The 19215-nt window shown below is 41.4% G+C and overlaps 2 protein-coding genes across 7 annotated transcripts in view; both read left to right on the top strand.

Moving 5' to 3' along the window:
- LOC307223113 (protein C19orf12 homolog) overlaps positions 1 to 19215 on the top strand; it is a 116584-nt gene that overhangs the window by 37748 nt on the left and 59621 nt on the right. The window lies entirely within an intron of this gene.
- Positions 45 to 19215, top strand: part of LOC307223087 (uncharacterized protein F13E9.13, mitochondrial-like) — a 29039-nt gene continuing 9868 nt past the window's right edge. The window contains exons 1-5 of one of the 6 annotated variants that reach the window (XM_079988924.1): positions 831 to 1232; positions 1975 to 2050; positions 2496 to 2548; positions 3148 to 3230; positions 10576 to 10756. In XM_079988924.1, the coding sequence (XP_079845050.1) occupies positions 1199 to 1232; positions 1975 to 2050; positions 2496 to 2548; positions 3148 to 3230; positions 10576 to 10756 (427 nt within the window). In that variant the 5' untranslated portion in view covers positions 831 to 1198. The other 5 variants (XM_079988922.1, XM_079988921.1, XM_079988923.1 and 2 more) reach the window with 5 other exon arrangements.

Raw genomic sequence — 19215 nt, 5'->3', positions numbered from 1 at the left:
GCATTTCTGCCGCCTCAGGGCCGCCGCCGCCGCCGCCTCCGGCTTGCCCCATTCCCCTCCGCCCTGGAGCCAGGCTAAGGCTAAGGCCAGGCTCGGGCAGGTGGAGGCGCCTCCGCGGGGGGGGGGGGGGCAGAGGGGGGCCCTCCAGGTGAGCACGAGGCCCCGGCCCAGGTTGGCTTGGGGGGTCCCGGGGGCGGGGCTTGCGGGTGGGCGTGGCCGGGGCGGGGCTTCTGCGAGGAGAGGCGGTGCTGCTGCTGCAGCTGCTGAGCGGGAAGGAGAAAGGGCGGTCGCTTCCTTCCTCTGCTGGGGGCGGGAAGAGGGCGAGGAAGCGCTTCTCTATACGGTCGGCTACTCCCCCTGCCTTCTCCACTCCAACTTCCCTGGGTCTCGGTGCCTCTGAGCATATAAAGAATGCGGCTGATTCATTGAGTGGGGATATTGAGAGGAAAGACCAGCAGGATTTTTGATGGGGGAGATGGCGCAATAAGTTATTGAGCTTTCTTTGGGAGATGGTGCAATGAGTTGCTTTTAATATGTAAACAAACATACATACATACATACATACAAACCTGGGCTTTTGCAAGTTTAAGTGTTTCCATTGCTTTCTAATACTTTGTTGAGTATGGGAAAGACTGGGAGGAGTCTCCTCAGGGAAAACGCACCAGAGCATGTGCAGAGTGCCTTTTGCTGGTAGCAGTGATTACAGCACAACATGTCTTGAGTTCAATGAATAAGGTTTCTCTAGAGCAGAGGTTTTCAACCTTTTTGAGTCCATGGTTCCCTTGACCAATTGCATTCTTTCTGCCTCACCCCTGTAGGGCTCCCCTTGCCTGCAGAGCTGGCAGCCCCTCACCATCCCTTGTGGAGTGTTCCCTCAGCCTCCTCTCCTCTCCCCTCTCATTGGGAATCCTCTGGGCAGCCACTGATGATGGCCCCGGTCTCTGGGCTGCCTGTCCCAAAGAGAGGTGCCTCCTCACACTGCCCCACAGGGCCCAGGGACTTGTCTGTCCATTCTGGACAGCAAGGGCTGGTGGACTAGTTGGCTGGGCTCCCTCACCCACTTGCTTGTTTGCTTACTTCAAGGCTGCCTCAGCTCCTGGCAAACAGGAACACCTGACCAGCCCCAGAGGCAATATTCACCTGCAGAGCTTGTGGCCAGGGCTGCTGTAACAGTTGTGCAAGCCTTTGGGAGGCCGAAATGGCAGAGGGCATCAGAGGAAGGAGGGACAGAGGTCAGTGTTGCCCACAGCACCCCTGACCATCATTCATGGCGCCCCGGGGATGCCACTGCACACTGGTTGAAAACCACTGTTCTAGAGGACACGAGAGCCTTGGCGTAAGTTTGTATTTTCTGTTTACATCATTTGTACTCCGCTCTGCTGCTAAAAAGGCTCCCAGAGTGGCTTACATACAGTCAGTTAAAGGAAAGCAGTTCCTGCCAACACTAACAGTTTACAAAAGCAGGACACACATGGGGAAAGGGACAGGGAGGGAAGTGGAGGGTGGGGAGTCAAACTTCGGAACAAATTCTTAAAACTGTTGTTCTTGTAATGACCAGCTTGCATTGTTCAGGAGTAGGAGGTGTCTGATGGGACTGGGCCTCCAGCAAAGCTGATGAAATGAGCCCTGCTTCCCATCTCTCCCACTGGCGGAGGACATTATAAAGAAATTATCCATCATTACAACTTACTTTTTCTGTTAAGTAGTTTTAAATATGTGTAAATTGACTGATGCTGCTCTTAGAAAACGGGACTGCCCAAGTGATGGAAAACCTGGTAAGATATTCTATAGATAAAATTCCTATTCTGTATAAAATGAGGGCCCACAGAGTTAAGAAGGTTGTGAATATCTTGAAAGAAAGTAAAGAAACAAAAGCAGACTGTTCTCATTTGCAAGATGTTGCTTTTGGGGCCTCTTACTTGATTAAAGAAACCAATTAGTCATATGCTTATGAGGATCTTTCCATCTCTCTAGATGATGAAGTTTTTGCAGCTTTTCGGGCGATTACGATCAGTCATCATTGGGATGGTCCATGTGAAAGCGCTGCCAGGTGAATGCCTCATTTTTTAATTGTTATTTGAAACAACAGGATAGGAGAGAATATTAACAGGTGCTAGGGGGAAATTTATTATGGCAAAGATGTTCTGCGCTTCAAAAAAAGCCAGGCACTGCCAGGTACCTTGGAATATATAAAAGGGATGCATGGCTAACATGCTTAGTTAGTTCAGTTATCCAAATGAAATGTGTTTATGGATTTCATACGTCCTAAAATATTGCTGCCAGAAAATCATATACTGTATATTAATGTGATTTTATGAATGAATAGTTGTATCGACAATGTTCTTTTTAACCTGCATTTTACTGGGTTAGCCCAAGACTATGTAGGACTTGTTCCCAAGACAGTATCTTGTTAAATTATCCAGACACTAATATAAAGGAATATACAAAACTAGGATACTTTGCCTGCCTTTTAAGTTTAGTGAACCTTTCTATAGCTTCATTAGAAGAACAGGCTTTGGACCTTCCCTTCATTGGCATGAGATCAGAGGTATTTGCTTCCATTTTTAATTAAACACAGTTTAGTAACCCTAAACTGTGGTACATCTTAACTGTTGAAATAAGCCAGCTTCCTAAAGCAAGGTCTGAAGTTGGCTTTTTTCAATAAACCATAGGTAAGATCAACCACAATTCTTCTGAGTTTGGATGTAGTATGAGCTGCAGTTAATAAAAAAATGGAAGCTAAAACTTATGATCTTTTCAAAAGAGGAAGGCGGCATCACTGTGGCCTGTTCATGTAACCGTATTTTATCATTGCATCTGAATAAATCCTATACATGTATTATTATTATTATTAATTTTTAATATTATAGTCCATATGAAGTCCTGCCATTTATATAAGTGCCTTATTGTTCACTTTTTCAGTTATGGTACTTAAATGGTATTAATTTGTAAGAAAGCATGACAAGGGGATTCTGGAAGGGCTGATAGCCAATATGTGAAATTTGTTCTTGTCACTGGTTGATCATATGACAAGGGAAGTTAATTTGTCACTCACCACAGTACAGAATAGCCATAACCTTGACGGCATTAAAAGCTAGAGTGTGTGTATGTATTTGTGTAAGTGTGGTGACAACTTTATATTTGCAGGAACCCCAAGGAATACCTTGCCATTGCCTCAGATCATTGAAGAAGCCTGTCAGGAAGCTGAGATTTACAAGGCTGCAGGAGTTGTAAGAGCTATCTCTTCCTTTCTCTTTTGTTTATTGAAACTTCCTAGTTAATGTTTTACATGGTTGAATGTTGTGCAAAATTCTGGATCGAAATAAAAAGTGGTGGTGGTGCATTTGAAATTCAAACAAAAATTAATGTTTTGTAAATAGTCTGAAATAGCAATCCATCAACTTAACTGGAGTGCACATTTTTAAATATATATTTAGGTTCCAATTTCATTCTTTTGATGGTTATTTATTTATTTATTTTGAGTACTTATAATGCACTCTTCAATATTTCCCAGAGTGGGGAACAATGACACTAGACAATAATAAAAACATACAGAAAAAATGTAGCATTATACAAAAATTACACAGAACTCTGTTTTCAAGTTGGTTACAGTCTGCCAATCCCCTTTTCTCATGGTATCAAGGAGTTTAAGATGAAGCAGGTACAAAAGGAGGGCCCATATTTCAGTGGCAGAGCTCTGCTTTTGCATATATCATGCTCCAGGTTTGTCTAGTTAAAGAACCTTGAGCAGTGGGAGGAAAATTCCTCTGTCTGGGACCTTGGAGATCTACTTTTGGTCAAGAGCCAACAAATTGAGCTCCATGGACGAATGGTCATGCACTCTCTACAGCACTGCATGTGTTTATTCAATACATATCATATATGTTCAAGCTGTCATCTTTTTATCATTCTGGTGCTCACTTCCTGGCTGTTGTAGTTAAGGTTTTTGCAGAGCAGCATAGCCTAACTTATTAAAAGGCAATACAGCAAATGCAGCTTGCACTTGTCTGTACTGTTGCCCACCCACAACGTCACTCTGATACATCTGTCGATGGAAAGCAGTCTTTGCTGTGTGTATTTAGAAGGCAAGACCTGAAATGCCACTTTGAGCCAGAGGCAACAACAGTCAGGTACCAATGAATTTCCATTGGTCCTCAGGTGTTGCAGTAATTTCCATAGGTCAGCAGATTTTTAACGGGGTGCATGTCCTTTGAAAAGGTCAGGGTATGCTTTACACATTCCATTGCACCCTGTATTCCTGTGCTGCTTCACACTTCTCCATCAACCTGCCTGCAGTGAATATATAAATTCCTGGCATGGTGGTGATGTGATGCCCTGGTAACCAGCCTTCAAGCAGAACTTAAATGAACCATAGTTTTGGGTCTGGTGTTATTTCTCGACTGATTTCTTTTTTTAAATTAGAAAAGATTGGGGTTTGTGTTTTTTTACAGTAAGCATTCTCTATGGCTTCATAAAGTCGCACCTCTTTACAGCCAGAGTCAAGCGAGGGGTTTAAATTTAGTCCGTCAAAAGACAAAAGGACCGAAGGCCAAAAAAATGGAGGAAAGTTCAATGGGTGTATTGATGGGTGTATTGATAAGAGTTGACGAAGATATGTAACAGGAAAGATTTTTGGGACAGGTGGGTGACAGAAATGGCGTATAAGGAAGGATGGGGAAAATGCAGGATAAGTCAAAGATGGGAATGCAGTAGATTTACATGTGGCCTTGAAGTACAAGTGGAGAAAGGGTTATATGCATAGATAATACAGTAGTGGCTTACCTCGAGCACTGTGCACAGTGCTGGTGGCAAAACCTCAGAAACACTATTGTTAGAGCAGGAACAGATTCCAAAGAGGCTGACCCAGTTGATCATGATACTGAACAACCTCCCTATTTGGGGGCCTTTTTAGTTTAGTAAAAGAGGTGAGTAAGTGTGGGACATGAGAGAGGTGTATAAAATTATGCATGATACGGGGGAAGGAATCCTAGGGAAGTTTTTCTCCCTTCCTCTTGATACTACAGGCTGAGGTCATCCAGTGAAGCTGAATGTTGGAAGTCTCAGAACAGACAAAGGGAGTTACTTCTTCACATAGTGCATAGTTTAAAAATGAATTCTCCCTGCCCCAATCTAAGATGTTTTAATGGCCAACAACTTGGATGACCTAATTTTTCTGGGTGCAACAATTTCTTGCACCTTGAGATATGAATCCAATTAGGTCTGCAAACGTCTGCCTTCCGAAAGGTTATTATTATAAGTTGTAGATTTGGGGAGCAGCAACACCACAGTCTCCTCTCCTTGCTCCCTTGTTTTGTTTAACAGCCTTTCTGATGAAAAGTTCTGGAGAATTCAAAAGCTGGCTTGCCATTACAATTTTTGACTTACTGTGCATTTTGGATTTCACCAAACCATTATAGACTGTAGCATTTTAACGCTCATGCATTACCACTGATTTGAGGGGATCTATGCTAATGTGATTGTTCTATCCATTGCAGCCTTTCTTGTAGCTATAACTCTTCCCTAGCCCCTTAAATTTTTTTTTTGCTGAAACAGTGGAGTAGAATAGAGAGGATTACAAGTACATCTTCCTGTCTCAAAGTGGTATGCAGACATGACTGATGAAAGCAGATCCGCAGGGTTTTTTCTATATAGAAGGTGGCTTGTTTGATGCATTAGTGCTTTTTTAAAAGAACATAATAAATATGGAAGATTTATAATGTTGGAGCATATTAATGAAAACAAGTGAATGCTCAGACATGATGCCATCTGTGCTGAAAAATTGTAGCTGCGATATGCTTGTTTTGCCAAACACAATCAAAATTGCCATGACAAGATTATATGCAGTGACAGATTCCAAGGAGTTTAGAACCCTCTCAATTTTGCCATGTTCGGCTTTCATTTTTACAGAGGACGGGAAATATACCAACATTATTGCTTTTACTAGATCACTGAACTTCTTGCCTCATGCATGGCCTTTTATAAAACGTCAGTGTCACTGGAGAGGCTGCACCCTCTAGATTTTGATGTTGCCTTTTCTCCTACGTATCTTCTATTGTCTTCTAAATTTTTCAAACAAATATTATGAATGGTACAGAGAGAAGTAAATCTTCCCCCACCCCATACTAGAATTCTGGCTGCTGAACATGCTCAGTACTTATTTGGCTGTTTTCAGGGAAGTGTGATTCTCTTAGGGCCAGGTTCTATTAAGTAGTTGCACTAATGGAAGCCAGAACAAGTCCTGCTAGTGCAGTATCACCTCCCTCCTGCCATGCTCCTCAATTGATTCTGGAGGTCTGGAAAACCAACACAACAACACACAAGGGGAGGAGGGGAGAGATATTTCCATGTGGCAAACTGAAATGTGGAAAGATCAGAAGAGTGTGGTGTTGACTTCCTCCCTATTTTTTTTTTAAAAAAACTTTTGCAAACCTTTGCACACTTATTCAGGGTTATGATCATTCCATGTCTATTTATGTGGGGAAATGAAAATAGTTTTCCTGGACATTAGAGTACAAGTCCTTGCTCAGCCATGAAGCTCAGGATGGGTGACCTTGGGCCCATCATAGCCTCTCAGTCTAACCTAATTCACAGGAGCTGCATATACGCTACACATTTAAGGTGCATGACTATCCACAAAGAATCCTGAGATCCGCAGAACCCCCTTAGAGCTACAATTCCTGCATTGCAGGGGCTTGGACTGGATGACCCTCGTGGTCCCTTCTAACTCTACAATTCTATTATTCCAAGCACCCTTCAATAAATCCTATTTGGGGAGCTCCCAGATGTGATAGTTTGCTGATGTGGTTCTTTGGGCTGATGTGGTTTCTTGCCACACTGTGTGGGGTGTGTGTGTGTGTGTGTGTGCTTGTGCAGGCATTCAACTTGAAAGCTTTGCTATTTTTGCTAAGAGTGGAAGCATTCAGTTTAAAAGATTTTATTGTTTTTGCTGGGCTTTGCACTAATACAGCATGAACAAAGCACATTGATGAAATCAATAGCAGAATATAGTCACTTGAGGGAAGTAAAAATGAAATTATGTACACCAAGTAAAAATATGAGCCATCTTCAGATTCCACAGGAAAGGGCTTCAAGAACTCTTTTTTTAACTTGTATATGTGCTGCCGAAGTGAGCAAGTCATTAATTTGTGCTGTGAAATGTGTTTAAACCTGCAAATCGCCTGTTTTCTTTCTGCTTCTTTAGTAAATTCTGTGATATAATAGAGAGGTGTTGTATCATAACATAAGACATCCATGCTAATTTAGTAAAAACACAAAAAAATAGTAGAAAGTGAGGGGGTATATACATACTTTTTATTTCTGTAAAAATATAAAGACATATGAGTAGGCAGGCAGCTATGTAAATTCCAGAAAATGTGGTACAGTGGTGCCTCGCAAGACGAAATTAATCGCGAGTCTCTTCGTCTTGCGGTTTTTTCGTCTTGCGAAGCACGGCTATTAGCGGCTTAGTGGCTATTAGTGGCTTAGCGGCTATTAACAGCTTAGCGGCTTTAAGAAAAAGGAAACAAACTTGCAAGAACTCGCAAGACGTTTCGTCTTGCGAAGAAAGCCCATAGGGAAATTCGTCTTGCGAAGCACCTCAAAAAACGGAAAACTCTTTCGTCTAGCGAGTTTTTCGTCTTGCGAGGCATTCGTCTTGCGGGGCACCACTGTATCTGTTCTTTAAGTTAACATATCCTGCAGTTGGAATTAATCACCAATTTGATAGCAGAATTGAGTTGTGAGTGGTGGTATGTGCTAAAATATTGAAAACAAACAAATATCTGAGAAAAGAAAAATACATAGGCTTGATTGCTGTGGGTGAATTTTGTTTTCATTTTTTATTAGCGCCTGACCACCCACAAGTGAAGAAAATACTAGAGCAATAAAATGTAAAACCATATTGATTTTTCTAATGGGTCTAGAGCTAGTACAGTGGTGCCTCGCAAGACGAAATTAATCGCGAGTCTCTTCGTCTTGCGGTTTTTTCGTCTTGCGAAGCACGGCTATTAGCGGCTTAGTGGCTATTAGTGGCTTAGCGGCTATTAACAGCTTAGCGGCTTTAAGAAAAAGGAAACAAACTTGCAAGAACTCGCAAGACGTTTCGTCTTGCGAAGAAAGCCCATAGGGAAATTCGTCTTGCGAAGCACCTCAAAAAACGGAAAACTCTTTCGTCTAGCGAGTTTTTCGTCTTGCGAGGCATTCGTCTTGCGGGGCACCACTGTATCTGTTCTTTAAGTTAACATATCCTGCAGTTGGAATTAATCACCAATTTGATAGCAGAATTGAGTTGTGAGTGGTGGTATGTGCTAAAATATTGAAAACAAACAAATATCTGAGAAAAGAAAAATACATAGGCTTGATTGCTGTGGGTGAATTTTGTTTTCATTTTTTATTAGCGCCTGACCCACCCACAAGTGAAGAAAATACTAGAGCAATAAAATGTAAAACCATATTGATTTTTCTAATGGGTCTAGAGCTAGTATACACAACTGGCTGTACTCAAAGGAATCGTGTTCGAGTCTTTTGTTATTTATTTATTATTTTAATACTAGAATTTTTTTATTTTTACCCAAGTGCCGTCAGAAGACCTTAAAGTAATTTAAAAAATAATAATGGTCTGCTGTCTAGAATTTGAGCTGTACTCAGAGGGTGGAGCTACGTGCTCCAAAACACAGAGGATGCAGTGCTTCGTTTACAGAATGCAGGAAAAGGCAAAACTTCTCCATCTAGCAATTTTGTATCCAAAATTTGAGTGACGTTGGTTCCTTGCGGAAGTTACCACTTTGTCAAGGTGGAGCAACAGTGGGCAGTTCAGTGGACAGTATTGAACATGGATTTGGAATGAAACGTGTGCTCAGCCACGGATTGCTTGAATGGGAAAGAAGGGACGGTACCCAAAATGAAAGAGGAGAGGCAAAACTGCAATTAGTATTATTATTAATAATAATTATTTATACCCTGCCCATCTGGCTGGACTTCCCCAGCCACTCTGGGCGACTTCCAACAAAATACTAAAATACAGTAATGCATCCAACATTAAAAGCTTCCCTAAACAGGGCTGACTTCAGATGTCTTCTAGAAGTCTGGTAGTTGTTGTTCTCTTTGACATCTGATGGGAGGGCATTCCACAGGGCAGGCACCACTACCGAGAAGGCCCTCTGCCTGGTTCCCTGTAACTTGGCTTCTCACAGTGAGGGAACCGCCAGAAGGCCCTCGGCTTCATAATTTAAATATGGTCCAAGTGGACAGCTACAGCCTGTAAAAGAACTAGGAACCCCTTCTGCAGCATGTTCTTGACACAATCGGAGTGAATTTGTGGTAGGTTTCTTCTGAGTTATTGGTTGTTCTGTGATGCTTCCACAATGCTACCAAGTTTTTGCTGTTTGGAGGGGTGACAGCACAACAAAAGTGGAACAGTGTCCCCACTCCACCCCACCCCATATGATTTGGATTTTGAATTTGTGGTATGAAAAGTTACGGGAGTTAATCAGGAAGTTACAGGGTAGGTACTGGTTGGAAGTGAAGCAGTAAGACTGCCTCAAAGCTTCCACATGCACAAATAGTACTGAAAGACCACCCTGATAACGTCATGACCTTGGGGTGGATTGCATGGTATTTCCACCCCTAACCCCATTAATCCTCACAAGAGGCCTGTGAGTTTGGTTTGGCTGAGAAAATAGTGACTTGCTTCTTTTCTTAATCTCTCAGTAGAAAAACAGGTCAAAAACCAGAACCACCAGCTCTTCTCAACAAGCATCTCCTCTACTGTCTTCATTTAATTCCTTTTGGTTATCAGATCCCTCGATTATTGCAGTTGAGCCAAGGCCCCCTGTTCTCTTGGGGAAATTAAGGCTTGACTTGGTGAAAATGAAAGTTACAGTTTAATGGCTTTTGCACTTCAGATTCATCTGAAAGGGATATACTGTGATTGAGCACAACGTTAATTTTTTATGATTGTTTTACAAAAATCATGCTGTTGGGTCAGCATTTAGCAAGCGGGGGTTTCTACAAGCGGAGTCATTCTCACTTAAAATTATCTTCTGCAGAAGTATTTGAAGGTGGGCAGGTTTTTTTACACCTTTGTTTGCTGCTATTATTTGCAGGGGGCCCCCAAAACTCTTTAATGAGCTTGGCTACATATACTGGGAATTTTTATTGGCATTGTTAAAGTAGTATTCCTTCTTACTCCTGCATGAATTACTGGGGGCGGGGCATAGGAGGGGTCCCAGCTACCTTACGTCTTGTGATGGCTCCCTTGGCTAATTTTTTTTAGAAGGATATGACAAAGATGGGATTTGGCTCAAGTAAAGTTTGTGCCTTGCAGATTTAATAAAAGCTCACCAGTCTTTTCTCCTGTAACTTAAGCACTTTTCTGGCAGTGAAAACTGAGAAGTCTTAGAATACTGTATAAGGCTCCAGATTCTGTGCTAGGAAGGAAGATTCTGCGCTGTTGTGCATGACCGCAATGAAAATTCCTTGAGCGTTATCTGCCAGTCTATCCACTGTATGCAGAGCCCTCTGTTTATTTCTGAGCAGCTCTTCTGATTTTTAATTGCTCTATATTAATTCCAACAGGATGGCTTGATTGTAGAAAATATGCATGATCGGCCATACACAGTTGGTGTGGGTGCAGAAATCACTGCAGCCATGGCAGTCATTTGTGCCACTGTGAAACAGACGTGCCCCCATCTCCCAGTGGGTGTTCAGATCCTAAGTGCTGCAAACCAAGATGCTATAGCAGTCGCTCTTGCTGCTGGTAAGTGAACTGACTTGGGAATGCTTTTTGTATTAGCATTCTGAGACCTAAACATAGGCTGCTTACCAGATTTTATGTACGGTATATTATCATTTCTAATTGCATTTATATCCCACCTTTTTTTTCTGACAAACTGAAGGTGGTGTATGTCTTTTCTGCCCTCTCCTCATTAATCCCCAGCGACAGTGAGGTAGGCCAGGCTGAGACACATTGACTAGCCCAGGGTCACCCAGTGAGCTTCAAAGCTGAGTGGGGATTTGAACCCTGGTCTCCCAGGTCCTAGCCCGACACCCTGACCACTACACCACACGGGCTCTCACGTGCTTGCTCCAGCTCACCACACTTTTCTGCAAAGCCAACATGACTGTTTTATTCCCTCAGCAGCGTGGTATTTCCACAGTCAGGAGGTGGGGGGAGTTGACATTAGTATACCTGCGGAGTGAAGGAAAAGGTGGACCTCAAGCTGATGGCAAAGGGTACTAGTAGTAGCGCTTCATTTTATGCAGGATGTCTAAAACGGCATTCCTAACCCATTTACCTGGAACTATGCCCCATTGAATTCGGTAGTACTTCTGAGTCTTCCACTGCATAAAAGGATTTCATGTGCCTTCCTATAACGCATCCAAGTATTCTTACCCTTTGCCCATGAGGAAGACCAATGGTTGAACACGCTGGATATTCTTCATAAAATAAATCACTTGAGGTGTACCTCTTTTTAGTGGTTTACCTTCTCCCATTCTCAACTGGCATAAGCTTACCTACCAACTTTTTCAAATCCAAGAGAGTGAGGTTTAGGCTGTACACCCCTCAAGTATGTGTGTCCTATTCACAAGCCCTAAGGAGGCATAATGTTCTCATTTCCCCAAACCTCCTTCCTTCTCACACATGAATTGCTCTCTCTCACACACACACTTTTTCAGAGCTAACAAAGGTATGGCATTATGCATGCACCAGTGCTGATGCTAAGCTTGGTTAGCTTTGGCCAGGGTGTGCAAATTGGCTTCTACCCTCTTTGTAAACTGCAGCTAACCATGGTTAGGCGACGGTAGGAAACTGTGTTGTTCGGGTGGATATTTTCTGTGCTGTAGAGTAAAGCACGTTGTAAGTTCTTGTTCCCCATAACCGTATTAACACCTGCTTTATGCCTCTTTGTGATAAATATCCATTGATGGCTTCCTTCCATTTAGTTCTATAAAATGGTATAAGGGATTAATTTAAATCATTATCATTTCTCATCAAATTCCAGTTACACCTCAGGATATCACGGTAATCTGCTGTAATGAACTATTATACCTCTGTTGAATTAATGAAATTCACTTAAGAATAAATTAAATTAACCTGAATTTAAGGAGAATAACTGTAGGCCAATGGCTAGTGCCCATCCTAGGTTTTGGATTCAAATTTTAGCTCATCTACGCAACCATTAGGTGTTCTTATAGCTCACCTTTGGTCACCTTCCTCTGAAATGGGAACAGTAGTGGCTGCCTCCAGTATTAGAAACTGAGAGATGAAAGCTAGGAGCTAAATGGCACCTTAAACCTAGGTTGTGGGCACAACAATGGCATGTCTAGGCATGCTTTTTTATAACTAGAATACAAACCTGAAAATGAATGAACTTCAGCTAAAATATTATGTTCATTTTCCACATGGTCTAGTCCTTCCCCTGCCCATCCCCCTAATATTCTTAAGAGGGTTTCTTATCCGGTCTTCAGAGAGTAGCTGGAAGAGGCAGAAAAAGGTCCTCCTTTCCTTCCACTGCAATTTTGATCTGAAATCTTAGGTGCAGAGCTCAGGAACTGCTAGCACTAATGAAATTCCCTGTTGCACAACGCACCTAGAACAATGGGAGTTTCGAATGCTGGCCACCTCCATTCACAGGCTTGTTGAGATGACGGAAACCTGCACAGTTACGCACTTAGCAGATGTTGTGCTTAAGCGGTGTGTACAGTAAGAATCATTGTGGGCATACTGTAACTTGGTTTATGAGTAAGTTTCAGACAAAAGCACAGAAATTATATTTAAGCAAAAAGTCAGTTTTGTTTATGGCACGAGCATTAATAATACAAATTGCTCTAATGCAGCCTTGTTTTTGCCTGCTGGAATGCTCATATAAAAGTTTTAGCATTTCATTTATGATATGTCTGATTCAAGAATGATAGGTGATTAATGCTAAAAACATACATTACTTTTACACAATCCCTTTAATGTATCTTGATGCAAACTGTGACAGATGAATAGTCTATTATATCTAACATCTGTTTCCTAGATTGGCACTACTTTTACATATTGCATTTTATTTTCAAAAAAATGATAATGCCATTTTTTTCTACTTCACTGTTGCAGATGAATGCTTTAGTTTACTTAAACTACTAGGATCTTCAGTCAATATGCAGAATTGATTAGACAGCAGATATGTCTTCATATTCAGGTGCACTCAATAATTTTAACTATTTCTTCTCCTCTCTCTTTCACATTCTTCCTATGATTTTAGAAAAGGCTACTTAGAACATTTTTGCCCCTTTTCTGCTTAGGCATAACACTCTAATCTTCATTTATATTGAATTAAATTGGCCGCTGAATTATCTTTTCAACTTCATTCAGAACAGTTTCCTAGAACTTAGAATTATATACAGATTTCTAGCAATTCACATCACCCTTGGATCCTGACTCTATGCATATTTAGCTAGAAGTAAATACAACTGAACCCAAGGGACTTACCTCTGAGTAAGCGTGGATAGGCTCTGGCAGCTGTTAAGCATGCATAAGCTGACAAACATAATTATCAGTTCTCTTCACACAGCTTACCACAAACTCAATTTAGCACAGTCACTAAGGCCCAGTGCAAATGCTGTTCCCTGAAAGCCATGGTTTGCTAATCAGGGGCCAGCTTGGGGGCCATACACTTCGATTCTGGCAAAAAGACTTATCCCCTTTCCTTATTTTCATTATATCTGCATTGATGTTAGCCATGGATAATACTTTAAAAGGCACCCTTCTTAACCAGGGTTTGTAAGCAACTAAAGGCTTATAAGTCAGCTGGTTCGTGTTGACTGGCTAGCATCGGCTGTGGATGTAACACGAAACCATGGTTAAAGATGACAAGGAAGAAAGAGTGGAATTTGCGTTGAAGTTGAGGGGAGTGTGCATTTTGAGTCCTGGCTTCTTCTCCGCAGGAGCCCAATGCTATATTTGCAAGCAGACCTAGGCAGGGGCTGAGGCCGTGACAAATATACAGAAATCAGTCAGTAATGCTGGTTTGGATTTACCCAAATAGTGGGATAATGCACATCTGTGAGTTATGGCCTTTCCTGCCAACCCACAGAAGACATACCCACTGTGGTGTCACCTGTGGTGGCATGTCCCCTGTGGGTTGGCAGGAAGAGCCACAGCTCAATGCTTTGCATGTGGAAGGTCCTGGGTTCTATTTCCAGCACCTCCAAACAGGGCTTGGAAAGGAGAAGTCCTGGAGAGCCGCTGCCAGTCAGTTTTGACAATTCTAACGAGCCAGTGGTCAGACCCAGTATAAGCAGCTTCATATGTTTCTCCTTCTGCCTTTAGACTGAAATGCAGTGAATATTTTTTTTTTTTATAAATATTTATTAAGCATTTTTTAAAACAATCAAAGACATAGGTAATAACATAATATTTTCAAATATCCATGTTTCATGCACCTCCTTGGACTTCCTCACAACTCTTGCTCCTGCATTCTAGACTTATAAATTTTGCTAGCAAATTATTAAATTAGTTCCATTCATATAATAAAATTTCCCCAAATTAATTCTCAAATTTCAGAATTTAAAATCACACTTATAAAATACTTAATTATACAATACTGTTTAACCAAAATTTATATTTTCTTCCAATTACGCTTAAATTTATGTTTTTTTATGTTTGGTTTGTTGAAGCCATGTTGTTACTAATCTTACATCTTTCTTAACATTCATACAATTTACAATATTTTTGTAAATAGTCCTTAAATTTGTTCCAATCCTCCTCCACCAGTTCTTCTCCCAGGTTTCGGATTCTGCCCGTCATTTCCGCCAATTCCATATAGTCCATCAGTTGCATCTGCCATTCTTCCAGTGTGGGCAAGTCTTGAGTTTTCCAGCATTTAGCTATGAGTATCCTTGCTGCTGTTGTAGCATACATAAAAAAAGTTCGATCCTTCTTTTGCACACTCTGGCCGACAATGCCTAAAAGAAAGGCCTCTGGTTTCTTAGGGAAGGTATACTTAAATACCTTTTTCAGCTCATTATATATCATTTCCCAGAAAGCCTTCACTCTAGGGCAAGTCCACCAGAGGTGAAAGAATGTTCCTTCAGCTTCTTTACACTTCCAACATTTATTATCAGACACATGGTATATCTTTGCAAGCTTGACTGGAGTCATGTACCACCTGTATATCATTTTCATAATGTTTTCTTTCAAGGCATTACATGCCGTAAATTTCAAACCTGTGGTCCATAACTTTTCCCAGTCAGCAAACATGATGTTATGCCCTATGTCCTGTGCCCATTTTATCATAGCTGATTTGACTGTTTCATCCTGTGTATTCCATTTTAACAGCAAGTTATACATTCTTGAAAGTGTCTTAGAGCTGGATTCTAACAGTTCTGTTTCTAACTTTGATTTTTTAACCTGGAATCCTATCTTTTTGTCCAACTTGAAAACTTCTTTAATCTGAGCATAATGTAACCAATCTCGCACTTTATCTTTTATTTTCTCAAAACCCTCAACCTCCAATTATCTCCATCTTTTTCTATTATTTCCCAATATTTCGGCCATTTGGCCTCCATATTGAGTCTTTTCGGGGCCTTCGCCTCCATTGGTGATAACCACCTTGGGGTCTTGTTTTCCAATAAATCTTTAGATTTCAACCAGACATTAAACGCTGCTTTTCTGACAACATGGTTCTTAAAGTTCTTATGTATTTTAACCTTGTCGTACCACAGATATGCATGCCAACCAAAAGCATTGTTGAATCCTTCCAAATCCAAAACATCAGTGTTTTCAAGAAGTAGCCAATCCTTCAACCAGCAGAAAGCTGCTGATTCATAGTACAATTTTAAGTCTGGCAGGGCAAAGCCCCCTCTTTCTTTAGCATCAGTTAGTATTTTAAACTTAATTCTGGGCTTTTTGCCCTGCCAGACAAATTTAGAGATATCTCTTTGCCACTTCCGGAAACTTTCCATTTTATCCACAATCTGCAAAGTTTGAAACAAAAACAACATTTTTGGCAATACATTCATCTTAATAGCAGCAATACGTCCTGACAAGGAAAGTTTCAATCTTGACCAAACATCTAGATCCCTTTTGATTTCAGACCAACATTTTTCATAGTTATCCTTAAACAAGTTTCTGTTCTTCGCTGTTATATTTACCCCTAGATATCTTACTTTTTGGCCACATTTAATTCTGTCTCTTTCTGAAACCTTTCTGATTCTGAAAAAGTCAAGTTTTTTTCTAAAACCTTGGTTTTTTGCTTATTAAGTTTAAATCCCGCCACTCGACCAAACTCATGAATCAATTGCAAAACCCTTTTAGTACTAGGCTCTGGCTCCTGTAAGGTGAATACTAGGTCATCTGCAAATGCTTTCAGTTTATACTGTTTCTCTCCGACCTGAATACCCTCTACTAACCGGTCTCCTCTAATCATGTTTAAGAGCACTTCCAGGACCGATATAAATAACAAAGGGGATATAGGGCAACCTTGTCGTGTACCTTTTTCAATTCTAAACTCTTCTGTCACCACATTGTTCACTATCAGTTTAGCCTTTTGCTCTGAATAAATTGCCTCTATCCCATTCTGGAACCCCCGCCCCACTCCCATTCCTTCCAAATTCTTTTTCATAAACTTCCAGGAGATGTTATCAAAGGCCTTCTCCGCATCTATAAATATCAAAACTGCTTATTCACTGAAATGCAGTGAATAAACACTTTGTTTATTCTAAACCACTGAGCCTCTTGGGTTTGCCAATCAGAAGGTTGGTGGTTTGAATACCCACAATGGGGTGAGCTCCTGTTGCTCGGTCCCTGCTCCTGCTAACCTAGCAGTTCGAAAGCATGCCAATGCAAGTAGATAAATAGGTACCGCTGCGGCGGGAAGCTAAACGACGTTTCTGTGCACTCTGGTTTCTGTCATGGTGTCCCGTTGCACCAGAAGTGGTTTAGTCATGCTGGCCACATGACCTGGAAAGCTGTCTGTGGACAAACGCCGGCTCCCTTGGCCTGAAAGCGAGATGAGCACTGCAACCCCATAGTCGCCTTTGACTGGAATTAACCATCCAGAGGTCCTTTACTTCTCAGGGTGGCATCTCAAATGGTACTTCAGTCATCTTTGCCCAAGGCTTTTATATTTTTTAAGACGACAGGTTTTTTTGTAAGTAGATCTTTGTTGTTGTTTAGTCGTTTAGTCGTGTCCGACTCTTCGTGACCCCATGGACCAGAGAACGCCAGGCACTCCTGTCCTCCACTGCCCCCCGCAGCTTGGTCAGACTCATGCTGGTAACCTCGAAAACACTATCCAACTATCTCGTCCTCTGTCGCCCCCTTCTCCTTGTGCCCTCCATCTTTCCCAACATCAGGGTCTTCTCCAGGGAGTCTTCTCTTCTCATGAGGTGGCCAAAGTACTGGAGCCTCAGCTTCACAATCTGTCCTTCCAGTGAGCACTCAGGGCTGATTTCCTTCAGAATGGAGAGGTTTGATCTTCTTGCAGTCCATGGGACTCTCAAGAGTCTCCTCCAGCACCATAATTCAAAAGCATCAATTCTTTGGCGATCAGCCTTCTTTATGGTCCAGCTCTCACTTCCATACATCACTACTGGGAAAACCATAGCTTTAACTATACGGACCTTTGTTGGCAAGGTGATGTCTCTACTTCTCAAGATGCTGTCTAGACCTGTCATTGCCCTTCTCCCAAGAAGCAGGCGTCTTTTAATTTCGTGGCTGCTGTCACCATCTGCAGTGATCATGGAGCCCAAGAAAGTAAAATCTCTCACTGCCTCCATTTCTTCCCCTTCTATTTGCCAGGAGGTGATGGGACCAGTAGCCATGATCTTCGTTTTTTTGATGTTGAGCTTCAGACCATATTTTGCACTCAAGTAGATCTTTACTGAACTGTAATTTGTTCCTATATGCAAAACTGCCAGTTTAAAGGCTGTTTTAAGTGGAGAGCAAAGCCCATCTTCATTGCTGTACTGAAGGTTCAATGTAAAACCACTAGTGTAGTTTGGTGCTTTTGTTTGGTGCGAAACAGACTCCCAGTGCCTTTCCATAGTTGCATCTAGTCTTCATGTGCTTTTATTTTTTTATTTTTAAAATTATTTATATGCAGCCCTCTTAAAAGGTCAGAGCTATGTAAAAACACCATGAACATTTAAAAGCAATACAGAGTGTTTCTAGATTACACACACATTCTGTTTCTCAACTATTGGATTCTTCTAGGCCTGTTGATGGTGACCCTAGACATACAAATACATTGTACCCCTGCTCCTAAAAAAATAAAATAAAATCTGTGCAAAAGCTGATCTGAAGGAGGTTGATGGAAGAATAATAAGGGTGTAAGGATGCTGTGAAGAAATAAGAATGGATACTTAACACAAAATTAACATCTAAGAGCCAGCATCCACTTTGAGGAATCAATGTTTATTTTATTCATTTATACAGTTACTTAAAGGCTGCCTTTTGGGACTTAGGCCACTCAAGGCAGTTTTCATAGTGTAGAAACACAACACACACACACACACACACAAAACAAAACAAAACAATAGCAGCATTAGCAATCATTTTTTAAAAGGCCAATTAAATAAAACAATATAAAAATCCTGCTATCATGAAGCTATCTATCATCATATAGATCTCCAAGAACAAAAGCCCCAAATATATGGGTTTTTTTTTTTAGTTTTAATGGCCTCAGGTTTGCAGTGGTGGGCCAAATGCACCCCTAGGGGGAGCGAGTTCCACAGTTTGGGGGCTGGCACAGAAAAGGCCCCTTACTCTTACTTATCCTCACCTACTGACTCTACAAAGTTAACCTTACATCTCTGCTAAAGAGTTCAGCATTATTGTCTGGGGTTTTTTTATTTGAGGCATTGCTTTACGGCAGAACATCTTTCTTTCTTTTTAACATCAAAAAGCAATTTATGTCATTGTCTTGGCAAAAGCTGCATGCCATCTTGATTATTCCTTCTTTCTGAGGGGGAATGGCAAGAGTTCTCCCATGTCTGAAACGGCTCACCAAGCTTTGTTCACAACTGCTTCATTATTAACAGGTGTACCATGTGTTCTTCAGTAGTGCCTAATTTCCTGTGCGTAGATCCTGATTTAATTAACTACATCTGTTTGAGGCTGCACAAAATGATGCATATTATTGGGTCTCTGGCACATTTATGGCGGTGATAAAGATACAGGCGCTGCCTACATTGCAGCTATCATTTTCCCATCCTCTTGATAACATTTGG

This window comes from Podarcis cretensis (genome assembly GCF_951804945.1).
Source record: "Podarcis cretensis genome assembly, chromosome: 8".
Classification (NCBI taxonomy): Eukaryota; Metazoa; Chordata; class Lepidosauria; order Squamata; family Lacertidae; genus Podarcis; species Podarcis cretensis.
This window is presented reverse-complemented; position numbering and strand designations above follow the sequence as displayed.